This window comes from Narcine bancroftii, chromosome 1 (assembly GCF_036971445.1).
Source record: "Narcine bancroftii isolate sNarBan1 chromosome 1, sNarBan1.hap1, whole genome shotgun sequence".
NCBI lineage: Eukaryota > Metazoa > Chordata > Chondrichthyes > Torpediniformes > Narcinidae > Narcine > Narcine bancroftii.
In genome coordinates, this window is record NC_091469.1 from 401,663,039 (window position 1) to 401,676,587 (window position 13,549).

Here is a 13,549-nt window from a genome sequence, read left to right on the forward strand (position 1 = left end):
TGAATCAAATTTTGAAAGCACTCACAAAAAAAATAACAAAGTGCAGATAACTGGCCCTTCTTGATTTGATTCTGTCATCAATCCTCTGCCATGATTTTAACATAATGATAAGCACACGCTACATCTTCCTGCTACTCCGGGGCAACAGCAGACCTGTGTAAGGCACCAGAAACGGGGGAACACCCCCCCCCCACCTTCCTCCCCCATTGAGAAGGGGGAGCAGAGGACCACCCTACAGCAAGGTGACAATGGCAGAAGACCAACGAGGAAGCCGCAGGTGACTTGTGGTCTAAGGACTCACACAGGCTGTGGGCTGCTGGCCATGCAGTCGAGGGACTTGCAAGGGCTGCTGGAGAATGGCTCATAGGATCCAGGGATTGGAACTGGGATTAGAAAGGGTGCTGATGGCAAGAAGGGGATTCTGAAGGGCCTTGAGCTCCGAAGGCTTCCTGATCATATCAGAGGTTTGGATCTGAAGCTCGAGCAGCCAATGGTTTGCATAGGCTGAGGGAGCACTGGAGGCAAATCCACAGAGACTCAGTTCAACCTCTTAATCTGTTCGCAGAACCTCTCTCTGTACAAGATATTTTATGATAAATAAACTTAAACCTTAAATCAATGCACAGCATTTAACAACACCTAACATGAGCAGCAAAGTCATCAGTTACAGCTGTGAATGCATAACAAATAATCTAAAAAATCTGCTGTCATGTAGTTTTCTGCTAATATAGGGAAGATGCCTTCATTATTAGTTCGCAGTGCTCCTGGCTGACAAGAAGCAGGTTTTTGTGCCACATTTCTGGAACATTACTGATAATGATGCACATACAGTTGGCTCACATGGAAATTGTACTTTAAATAGTCATCAGTCCACTTCTGACATGTCTGTAGCATGACCAATGACCACCCGCAGACACGAAACTAAAGTCAAAGGGTTTATTGATCAGAAGACCCAGACATGTTGTTGGCTCACATCCAAGACAGGTATGAGGGGAGGAGACTAGGGCTCTCAGCCTTTATGAGGGGATTTTATGGGGAGGGGCTACAGGTTCAGAAGGTGGGTCAGCCTGCCCAGCCTAGTGAGGACATGCCTACAGTACCACGTTCCACCACAATATCCAATGAGTCACTTCTTGCTAAATATTTTACTAGAGTTCTACAATGTGACAAATATATTAAGATGTAAGAAATTATTTCATGCTGACTGACCTTCATCACCAATTGCAAGACTTCTTGTAGCAAAATGCCCAATTGAATTGGTTCTTCTTGGATTCCAGTGATGATACAAACACTCTTGGAAAGACTTTCTATGAAGAGAAAAATAATGTTTTGAAGTTTTATTTTCATGGTTTGTTCTCCTCAAAGTAACATTTCTCATCCTATTCTTGTACCCATCTTTCCATACAAGCTAATGCAGACCTCTGTTTCCAAGTTCCTTCTCTCCCCTCATCCTTTGAAGACTAATTTAAAATGCAGCACAGTTCCGCAGTTGACCATCTCCCATTGTACCGAATCCTAATGGCATTATGCCCTTACAAGATTCACTTTGCATGCTATCACGTTGAGTGAAGAGAACATTGAAGAAGAGCATAGGATGCCAGAGGTTAGTAATATTGTACTTGTGTGTTTCATGATTGGATGAGTTTTTCAAACATATTCACATTGGGACTTCAAAAAGCAGGAACAAGAAGCTTTTTTGGGGGGGGGGGAAAGCTATAATAATCAAGTAGCCTTTACCCATCTGAGCTTTCAATCTTGCAATGCAGTTAATTCAAAAATGCTACATTCTACCAGTTATGAAAATTTACAATGAAAAACAATTACATTTTGTATATGTTCAGAGACAGATTTACCAGAACATGCTTTCATTGGATAAGTTCCATTAAATTTTAATATTTTCTGGCTATGTCTCCTAGAAGAGTTTTAAAGGATAGAGAGTTGTTTCACGAAGGAAACAAAAATTTGTTACCTCAACAGTCAAAAAGAAAACAGAACGAAGAGAAAATTCCGAAACCTAAAAAGATTTGTTTATTCCGGCAGAAGTACTAAAAAGGCAGTGAGAAGGTGAAAATATGGTGACCCTGTGATAGTACAGATCTATCACCAATGTATATCGTGTATATAGTTACAGTATCGAGACTGTGCTTACAGCGATTGGCTGAGAGCTTAGCCACGCCTACTGCCTGGGCCTTAAAGGGTTGTGTCCTTAGCCAGGTCGGATCATTCCGGACTGGTCGGCCACCTGTGAAGAGCTCCTGTCTTTTGCTAATAAAAGCCTTGGTTTAGATCAACAAGTCTTTGATTCTTTCGACGAGCTCTACAGACCCGTTCGTAAATTTTTTTATTTGAAAACCCACCATTTTATTGTCAATATCAAATTGTCCTTGAAAAGGTGGTGGTGAGGTCCCTTCTTGAATATCTCTAGTCTTTCTGATGAAGGGATTGGAACATCGCAGTTGAGTAGGGAGTTAAAAGCATGGATGCATTTAAAAGAAAGGTACAGGTGAGATAAAAAGGAGTGAAAAGATAAATAGAAGGCATTGGGTAAAACCAAATGGATGGAGGATTTTTTAGAGCAAAAACTTAGATGCCAGTTTCTATGCTGCCATAAATATTATTTTATGCTGCATAATAAGTAACATCAGGATGTAATGGTTTATAATTTTAATAGCACCAGTATACATTTCTGTCACTTGTGTTGCTGTCTTTATCACCCATTGTCTTTTTATTCCCTTCTTTTTAGTTCTCTATTGCCTGTAGTAAATAATCTATTCTATGAGCTTTGTAAATTATCCTAATAAATCAGTCAAGCAAGGGTACTGATGACACAGAGATGGTGGCAAGGCCAGGATTTATTTTACTCCAAATTTAGAAAATTTTATGACCATAAAATTGTATTTTCTACCAAATCAGAGTATGATATTTTTAAACTTGTTTTGAGCTTGTAGAGTATACCAAGTTTTCTGAGCAAAATTTATTTGTGCCATCATGCTTGACCTGTACATTGTATATCCTGCATTGTCAAAAGATTAGATGTGATTATACAATGATAAATTAAACAAAGAACTGTTGAACTTCAACAGAAATTATCTGTAAAACCCTCAAGCCAAAGTGTCTAGAGTCTTACTTGATGACCAAATGCAGTCCAACCATACATGATTCATACAAGCTGTGTGGACAATTTAAAGCAACAGCTCTCCTTGTGACACTTAGCACTGACATGCACTCTATACCAACAACTGCACAAATATAAATTCACTCAAGTCTTGATATGATTTCACTCATATTCCTATGAAAACAGAGGTCTTTATTAAAGTTCAAAGATCAAAGTGCTGAGTACAATTTTTTTTTAATGTTTTAAAGGAAAAGAATTGTGGTAAAATGCATTTGCATAGATGCATGGACTGGCCAGTCTGAACCTCACTGACCTTCCCTAACCCCTCTCTTGGCTCATCACCGGATTTCCCAATAAAGGCTGGCATGCCTAGACTTGCCCCCTCTTGCTCCTGGACCTGGAACCTGGCCAAGTAATGGATCAGCAATCCTCAGGTTGTTGGTAATTAAAGCCGTTTAATCACTTCATCATGTCGATGTGATTATTGTGTGCTCCACAATTTAATTACCAAAACAAAAGCAATGGTAACTCAGCATACAGTATAAGGCAGCAATGATTGGGAAGATGCCTGGTCACCTAGCCAACAGATGGTGGAGTCAACCCAACCACATGGTGCAGTAGCAGATGCATTCCTGGGGTCTGCATCAACTCTGCAGCGGTTAATGGGAGAAGTTTGCCGGCCAATTACGCTCACGATTTAACCCAGAGAACCCAACGCAGACATTACCAGGATGCAGACGTTCATGTGCCGCCACAACCTAAGGGATGCTGAAGACAAGTACAATCTCCTGTTTGCATCCATGGGCCATCAGGTGTTTTGAATAATTAGAGACTGCTGAATATACAACAAGGCGATGGCCCTGCTGCAGAAGCAGTATGGGACCCCGACGAACCCAATATACGCAAGGTACAAATTAATGAACCGGCGTCAAGCCCCCGGGGAGCCCTTTGCACAGTTTGTGTGGAGAACGAAAGAGCTGGTTAGAGCCTGTGGGTGTACCGCGATGAGTGTCTCTGAGTATGCTGACGAGCTGATGCGGAACAGACTGCTGACATGTTGCAAGAAGTACTGGACTTGGGGGAGGTGCAAAGCTGTGAGATTTACACTGCCGGCGGTCTGACATCCACATGGGGAATGAGGGTGCCGCCATGTTGGGATATGGCACCGATGGCAGTGGTGGCCGAGGTCGGGAAGTGCGGGTTCTGCGGGCTGGCCAGGCACTCCCCAGAAGTCCTGCCCGACCAGGAACGCAGTATGCTCAAATTGCAAAAAGGACACTATGCGAAGGTGTGCTGAGGACAGGTCACTACTAGCAGTGCCTCATGTGATCCGAGGGACATCTTTGAGGGAGCAGTCACCAAGGCGACGATCTCCATCGTCACTTCTGGCTTCGGATCAGCAATCTCTAACTTCACCTCTGAGCCCAGCCATGTGTGAGTACTGGGGGAAGTCACCTTCTGAGGTGCCGAGACCAACATATTACCGACAGGTGACTCTGAATTGGACCTAACTCTGGCTTCTGTGACACTGGATCAGAACAGACCTCACCAGTTGGCGCGATCGATGATGAACATTGAGGTAAACGGTCGCGTCACGGGTTGTTTATTTGACACAGGGAGCATCGAATGTTTTATCCACCCGGACTTAATGAAGCGCTGTGCACTGAAGGTGTCTCCAGAAAAGTGCCGAATATCCATGGCATCTAAAGCCTAATCTGCAAAAACGTGTGGGTACTGTCAGGTAGACTTCAGGGTGTGGGGCAGGGAGTACAGGGATTTTAAAATTATGGTAATGCCCAAACTCTGTGCTCCGGTTATCCTGGGGTTAGACTTCCAGTGTCAGCTGGAAAGTGTGATGATGCAGTTTGATGGTCCGCACCCTCCTGATCATGGTGCAGAGCAAGGAATTCAGCTCAGCCAATGAGAGTAAGCTGGGCAGTATGTGTGGGCTGTCCACCCTTCGGGTCCCCCTGCCTCTGCTATCTGAGCACTTATCAGAGAACTGCAGACCTATAACCGCCAAAAGCAGGAGATATAGTCTGGAGGACACATGTTTCATTAAAACAGAAGTCCAGAGGCTGTTGGCCAAAGGCATCATTGAGACCAGCAACAGCCACTGGTGAACTCAGATGTTGGTGGTAAATGGGGTGGGAGCGGGGGCAGGTGGTGCGGGGAAAAAGAACCAGATGGTAATAGACTACAGCCAGACTGTGAATAGATTTACATACTGGATGCCTACCCCCTATCCTGAATTGCCAACATGGTGAACAAGATAGCCCAATATAGGGTCTTTTCCACCATAGACCTTAAGTCGGCACACCATCAGATCCCAACCCGCCCAGAGGACAGGCCCTATACGGCTTCTGAAGCTGACGGCTGACTATATCAGTTCTGCAGGGTGCCATATGGTCTGACGAATGGAGTGTTGATGTTCCAAAGCGAGATGGACCGCATGGTGGACAATCACAAGCTAAAGGCAATGTTCCTGATTTTGGATAACATCACCATATGCGGTCATGACGTGGAGGAACACGATATGAATCTAAGGGAACTCCTCACCACAACTAAAACCCTAGACCTGAGTGAGTGTTCTGCACTTCACGGCTAGCAATTCTAGGGTATGTGGTGGAGGGAGGGATTGTATCCCCGGACCCTGAGAGAATGCACCCCCTTAGGGAACTACCATTGCCCCAGAACCTGAAAGCCCTGAAAAGGTGCCTCGAGTTCTTCTTTTCTTATTATGCCCAATGAGTCCCCAATTACGCAGACAAGGCCCGGCCGTTAGTGAAGACAACAGACTTTCTCCCATCAGCGGAGGCTCGTAAAGCCTTTGAGGACATCAAGGAAGAGATTGCCAAGGTGGCGATGCAGGCCATTGATGAATCCATCCCATTCCAAGTGGAAAGTGATGTCTCTGATGTGGCCCGAGCAACCACATTGAATCAGGCAGGCAGGCTAGTGGCATTTTTCTCTCGAACACTCCACGTCCTGGAACTCAGGCATTCAGTAATTGAGAAAGAGGCCCAGGCTATAGTGGAAGCTGTGCACCACTGGAGGCATTATTCGGCTGGTAGACCATTTACCTTGCTGTCAGACCAGAAGGCTGTCGCATTTATGTTTAACATCAAACAGCGGGGTAAAATAAAAAAAAATAAGATCATGTGGTGGAGAATCAAACTCTCCACATCCAATTATGAGATCCTATACCGGCCCGGGAAGCTTAATGAGCCACCCAATGCTCTGACCCGGGGAACATGTGCCAGCACACAAGTGGATCATCTGAAGTTCCTGCATGACAAGCTCTGCCAAGCCGGGGTCACAAGGCTGTATCACTTCGTGAGGGCTAGTAATTTACCCTACTCAGTTGAGGAGATTCGGGAACTGTTCTGTAACTGCTCGGTCTGTGCCTAAAGCAAGCTGCATTTTTACAGACCAGATAGAGCCCAACTGATTAAGGCAGCCTGTCCCTTCAAATGTCTTAGTATGGACTTCAAGGGTCCCCTCCCATCCAATAACAGGAATCTGTACTTCTGAATGTAGTGGATGAGTACTCCTGGTTCCCGTTTGTTATCTGGACATGACTGCAGCCACGGTCATCAAAGCACTCCGGACCACATTCACTATGTTTGGATACACAGTGACAGGGGTTCTTCCTTCATGAGTCAGGAGCTACAACAGTATCTACAGGCGGTGGGAATAACCATGAGCAGAACTACTAGCCACAACCCCCAAAGGATTGGGCAAGTGGAGAGGGAGAACAGTACAATCTGGAGAGCAATCCTGTTGGCCCTCACATAAAAAGGATTGTCTGTCTCCCAATGGCAAGAGGTAATACCAGACTTGCTGCATTCTACCAAGTCCTTGCTGTGCACGGCTACGAATGCCACCCTCCATGAGAGACTCTTCTTTTCCCAGGAGGTTTGGCATCTGGAACTATTATGCCAGTCTGGCTGATGACACTGGTGCTGGTACTACTTTGCAGACATATTAGACCCCACAAGGCAGATCCCCTGGTGGAAAAAGTGCATCTGGTATATGCGAACCCGCAATACACATTTGTGCAGTACCAGGACAGGAGGGAGGACACGGTGTCAGTACCTGGCCAGGCAGGGTACACTAACTCTGATCAGGTGACCACAGAAGAACCAGACAGTCAACTGACACAGCAGAGCCCATTCACGTCCCAGGGTTTTGACGTATTCCCGCCCTCCCACAGATAACCGTACAACACCCCTCCCCCGCAGCACCAGTCAACCACCAGCGGTCGTCAATCCCACAGAAATCTCGCCAGCAAGGAGCCCACCCCATCAGGCAGTGAAGGGCTCTGTAACCAAAATTCCACCCACACAGGTACACAGTCCTGCAAGCTCAACGCAGGAACAACAGGGGCCTCGCCCAACGACTCGGAAGTCACAGAGGATCACGAGACCACTGGACAGGCTGAACCTGTGATGGACACTATGAATAATGTATATATGTAATAAAGTACAGTAGGTGCTTCATGTCGCCATATCACCCCACTGGGCTTTATCCCAAAGAAGGGGTGAATGTCGTGAAAGGCATTTGCATAGATGTATGGACTGCACAGTCCGAACCTCCCTGACCTTCCCTAACCCCTCCCTTGGCTCCTCCCCAGATTTCCCAATACAGGCTGGCATGCCCGGACTTGACCCCTCTTGCTCCTGCACCTGGAATCTGGCCAAGTAGTGTATCAGTAATGCTCAGGTTTTTGGTAATTAAAGCCGTTTAATCACTCCATCATGTCGATATGATTATTGTGTGCTCCACAAGAATGATCTTCCAGAAAGCACATTTGCCTTCAAAATGTTTTTTTTTATATATCATTGAGCTGATCTGGGCAGACTTGGATGAAAGGAAAAAAGACAGAGTCCATTAAGTAGGTTCACCCAGAATGCTGGCAACCCATCATTTTTAATCTATTTAATTTCCTGTAATAAAGTTGGGAAAGCACTTCCTTTCCAGAATAGTAAAGGGTAATACAGGTAGAAACCGACTTATGATGGAGTTTGGTTCTGGGACTCTCATTGTAAGTGGAAACTCTCATAAGTCGGGCTTCAACTATACAGGTAGTGTTCCGCCTTGTCCTTGCTGCTGCCAGGAGGCTGCCAGGAGCCTGAGGAAGCTCCGGGTCAATAGAGTCAGCGGTGTCACCTCGCAACCTACATTGTGATTTGGAATGCATGCACAGATTGCCATTGCTCTCACTCTCTCTTCAATCTCTCTCTCTCCCCAACAGTGTTGAATCCATCAAAGCACATTTCCTTGACATCAATGCAAAAGGAGCACTGAAATTATGAGGTTCAGGTGGGGGGGGGGGCGGTTGTGGTGGTGGGAAACAATCTGCATGCACTAATTGGAGAGAAGCTTTTCCTTCAGAGAAGGAAAAGGAACCACATTGATACAGGTAGAACCTGACTTACCTTTATTCAAAACAGATTCTGATCATAGTACTTCAAAATATCATGTCGGAACATCCTAAGTCGGGGTCTATCTGTACCAAAATATGTCTGAAACTCAATAGCCGGCATCATTCATATTTGACTGCTTCTTATTCCATATGGATTAGCCCTAGTTCAAGCAGTTTGGTGACCATAATTTCCATGGAGTTTGATGAATTCCAGATGGTTATATATGAGCAGATAATCCCAATATCAACTCAGTGTTTATCCAGCATTAGCTATATCACTGGGCTTCAAATAATCACAAATCCTTCTTGTTCTTTTTTTTAAATTTCAGTCTGGACCCAGGAAACTGCTTGTTCTTTTTGGGGATTGTACGCCCATCTTCTTGACTGTCAGTGCATAATTTGCACTTCTCCACATTATATCTCAGCCAAAAATGTCTCCTTTGATTATCCATCTCAATGCATTGACAATGATGCATCAAAATCTGAAGCAGCAAAATTCCTATTTTGCTCTGACAGATAATCTTTAGTTTCTAATGCCCAGTGAAAATTAATATCGCTAATTTTTTTTTTAAAAAAGTATCACTAATTTTTAAATGGGTATCACTACTTAAAGAAAATTTGCTCCAACTCGGCTTGTGAAACAAATTTGAAGTTGCATTTAATTCGGTTTACCAAGAATTAAAAATGCGAATTTTGAAACAAATACCTTAGATGTATCAGACATATAATAACATCCTAATTTTGAATATATTTCAGTTAAATTTGCCATCACAGTCATAGAACAGTGATACTAAGAACAAAGCTAAGACATATCTAGTTCAATAAAGGAATTAAAACTTAATTTGGACATGCACATAAGCACATACCCTTGACAATCGATTCAGCTGCATAGAGATCCCGCTTGTATGTCACCTGAAGGACAGACAAATCTGATTATATTCATCTCAGGGAAAAGAAAACCAACACATAATATAATCATAGGCTGAAGTCGCTTCTCCCATCAGTGACATACACAGTTTACATCTAAGAATTGGCATCTCTTAGCCCAATGTCTCCCAAACTGGTTTATGCAGAAGAAATGACAGGGACCTATCTGTTTTTATTTAAATTACTTTTTACTTTGAATTCCATTCGTTTCCGGGGCAGAAGACAAGATGGCGGCCGCAGGGGGGGAGGGGAAGACGTGCATGTCATCTGCTGATGCTTACCTTGGCAGTCCATTTGCACAATACCCACCCCACCGCTCCAATCAGTGCCCACGCTGGGCCTGTCCGTCAAAGTTCCTACGGTTGGGTTTCAGGCCAATGAGCAGGTGGAGTGACCGGGCTGACGCCGAATGTGACCTTGGCGGGCGGATGGGCTCCATGGGGGGTTAAGGTCTGGAAGCTCCACCCCATCTATTCCACAATGCTCACGCTCCATGTGTGATCAGCACAGCAGGAGTACTTCAGCTCTGTTCTCCCCACCCTCCCTCCCCCCCACCCCCATTTGTGTGGTGTGTTCCATTTCTCGTTGACTGGCAGTGTAAACCGTGCTGCTGGAACTACTCTGCTTCCGTAAAATGAGGGAGCAGCTGAAAAGGGAGAATAATCGCACATAATCACAACAACTTGGATCTCGTGCCTTGCTTCTTGTTAAAACAAGTGATGGTTTGGCACCTCGGCACGGGAGCACCACAGGGCTGCCTATGCTGAAGTGACCACCAGTACAGGTAGGTTGTCCCAACCCTGCTCCAGGGTCCAGCTGCAAATGGGTAGGGTGAGAGGCTTCCCCTAGGAGCTGGACGTTTGATTTGGAAAATAAAAAAAAGCAAATGACAAGTGAGGAAAGGCGGCCACAAGAACCCTGTGACTGTGGGTTTGGGTTTGACGAGGAGTTGAATGGATGCTGTCTTGACCCGCCCTAGAGCCGAAAGGACAACAAACAGAGAACCACAAAAGCTGCCGATGCTGGAATCTTGGGCAGACAAAGAATTGGTGGAAGAAGTCCGCAGGTGAGACAGCATCCGTGGGAAGAAATGGTCAATTGTTGAACTTGAGGTAGAACAGCAAGCAGCAACTGGGATTTGGGGCAGGGGGGATCCTTGGTTTCAGACTGGTGTCTTTTCAAGCAGTAATGCATCCCGGAACTCCAGATGTTAGTGCTGCGGTGGGTGGGGGATGGCACAATAACTCATTTGGGGGAGGGCATGGCTTACAAATGCTCCCCCCCCCACCCCATGACATTGGCCCTGTCTTAAACTGTAATTGACAATTGGGGCCCTGCGATTTCCAAGTGCTCCCCAAAAGGGTTCTGTGAAATAAAAAGTTTAGGAAGCCCCGTCTTAGCCCATTAAAAACAACACAGATTAAAACAAAAGAGAGCGCTGAAAGAGTAAATGGCTTGGATCTGGATATATTTCCACAAAAGAGAAATGGAGAGCCAACAAAATGATGAAAGAGATGGAAAACAACAGGTGGTATGTTTGTCAAATACAAACAAGAACCAGTATGAATATATAAAATTCAGAGGAGATGAAGAAATAAAATAAGAGCACCAGGAAATTATGAGCAGAGTTCAAGACAGATGGGTTGCAAATTCCCTGTTTTTTGACCCACAAGTAAAAGCAGTGTTGCCAGAGACTGATCTGGGGAATGAGATAGGTTAAGTGGACAAGATATCAGTGGCATAAGAGTAGGAGCTGACCTCATAAAGGTTAGTTTAAATAAAAAGAGACGGGCAAGGAGAGAAGCAAAATCATTCAAAGTAGAGAATGAGGTCTAATTTCAATAGAATGAGGAGGGGCTTGTCAGGGTCAAATGCAATGAAAAACAGGCAGACCAAATAAGATAACTTTTAAAGAAGAGACGTTTGAAGGAGAGGCAAGGTATGTCACAGGGGAGCCTTGGAGGAGTACAAGGCCTATCAAGTGAATAACTCACTCAGAACAAGATGGAATACGGTATGTTGAGAGAGGAGAAAAAAAGTAAAACAAGATCATGAGAGAACATGAGAAAAGACCCTCTTTTATTGCAAGACACAAAAATGCTGGAGAAACTCAGCAGGTCACGCAGCATCTATTGAAAGTAAAAGGCAATCAATGTTTTGGGCCTGATCCCTTCGTAGGGAATCTGGAAAAACAGGATGATGTCTGAATAAAAAGGTGGAGGAGGTGGGGGGGGGGGGGGGGCAAGTGAATATTCAGCAGATAATAAGAGGTGGGGCCAATTAAGAACAATAAGGTGACTGTATTGATGCAGAGCGTGAAGCTAGAACACCAGTATTTCTTCACAAAGGAAGATGCTGTCAATATCTCACTACAGATGGATATTAATTTTTTTAATTTAAATTTTAAATTTAGATATACAGCATGGTAACAGGTCCATGCTGCCCAATTTCACCCAATTATCCTACACCCCGGTGCGTTTTGAACGATGGGAGGAAACCGGAGCCCCCAGAGCAAACCCACGCAGACACAGGGAGAATGTATGAACTCCTTACAGACAGTGCCGGATTCAAACACCGGCTGCTAGTGCTCTCATGGTGCCACCCCTTATTGGAGATGAGGATAAAATTAATATGCAGAATTTAAGAGATTAGCTTTGTATGACATAAATAGGTCAACCTGGTCCAGATGAAATGTATCAGAGGTTGCTGAAGGAAGTGGTGTTAGTTCTTCAGAGGGGTTTGCCATGACCTTTCCATTCTCCCTAATGCAGAGGAAAGACCAGAGGACCAGAGAATAGCATTCTTTACCAAAAAGGTATGCCAGGCTAGATTGTGAGGAAGCTTTTGAACACAGTCATCAAAAACTTGTAGTTAACAAGAAGACCCAATATGAACTTGTTGAAGGAAAATATTTATCAAATGAATTTTTTGGCGAGGCATTAGAAGAGGTTGACTAAGGAAAATACATTCAATATTATCTGTGTAACATTGAGAAGTCATGTAATAAAATCCAACATAAAAGGCTCGTAAGCAAAATTGGCTCATAGAATAATGGTGTCAAGTGGCAGCACGGATCACTTAGAAAATGCAAAAAAACAAGCAGTTAGCCATGATTAATAAATGTTTCTCAGATGACAGATTGGTTGGCGGTGGAGTTTTGCATCAAACAGTGCTCACATCACTTTTTTTTGAAATATGCATCTACCAATGAACTGGATGTTGCTGCTGCAGTTACAAATTTCAAAATGATTGTGAGACTCCGAACTTGGAGATGCGGTAAACAGTGAGGGAAAGAGCAATAGACTCCAAGAGGAAATTGATAGGTTCACAGATTGGGCAGCCAGGTGGCAGACAACAGTTATTACTGAGAGATGGATCTGCAGGATAAAATATTATAATCTTCAACATAAAATTTCTGTAAAAGAAATTCAATGCAATGCTACATTTTCAACTCCTTAAAATGGATAAAAATTTCAATCTGAATAATTACTTTTGTTTACATTAAAACAGTTCAAATAATCAGATAATCCCAGAAACAATTTGCTTCCTGAATTCTTTTTTCCACAAAGAAATAGAATTAGCATTTTCAAATACTAGGCGTTATGGTTTGACATATATTCTCAAAGAGAGAATAGAATTTAAGAGGAGATCATTTGATATTGTTCAAGCTATTTTTTTTTTTTGCAGCAGTCCAAAACACATTTTACTTTCCTTCTTTCTTTGTTATGACCTTTCATATCTTTCCAATTGTGAAATACATTACTGATTTCCCTTATCAAAAGCAATGGTGTCAATAAGTCCTGGTAACAATGCATTCCATGTTCCAATGTATGCAAAAGAATTTTTACGAATTTCATCTTCTATTTATGTCTTTAAAACAACATCCATAGCATTCATCTCCCAACGACAAAAATAGCCTTCCCCCACCCACCTTGTTCATACTTTACTTATTCAATCAACTCAGTATTAACTCAGCAAGATCAAAATAATTAGAGGGGAGATACTTTTGGGATGCAAGTGAGGCTGGAAGTCACTCCATGGCTGTGAGAAGACTGCAAAATAAGTTGTTGGCCATGCTG

General features: G+C 43.8%; 1 protein-coding gene across 11 annotated transcripts in view; it reads right to left on the bottom strand.

Annotated features, from left to right (window-relative positions):
• Positions 1-13,549, bottom strand: part of crppa (CDP-L-ribitol pyrophosphorylase A) — a 326,889-nt gene that overhangs the window by 246,979 nt on the left and 66,361 nt on the right. For all 11 annotated transcript variants that reach the window (XM_069913762.1, XM_069913763.1, XM_069913764.1 and 8 more), the window contains exons 5-6: positions 9,410-9,455; positions 1,210-1,307 (exon numbers count right to left, since the gene is read on the bottom strand). In XM_069913762.1, the coding sequence (XP_069769863.1) occupies positions 1,210-1,307; positions 9,410-9,455 (144 nt within the window). The remainder of the gene's footprint in view (positions 1-1,209; positions 1,308-9,409; positions 9,456-13,549) is intronic.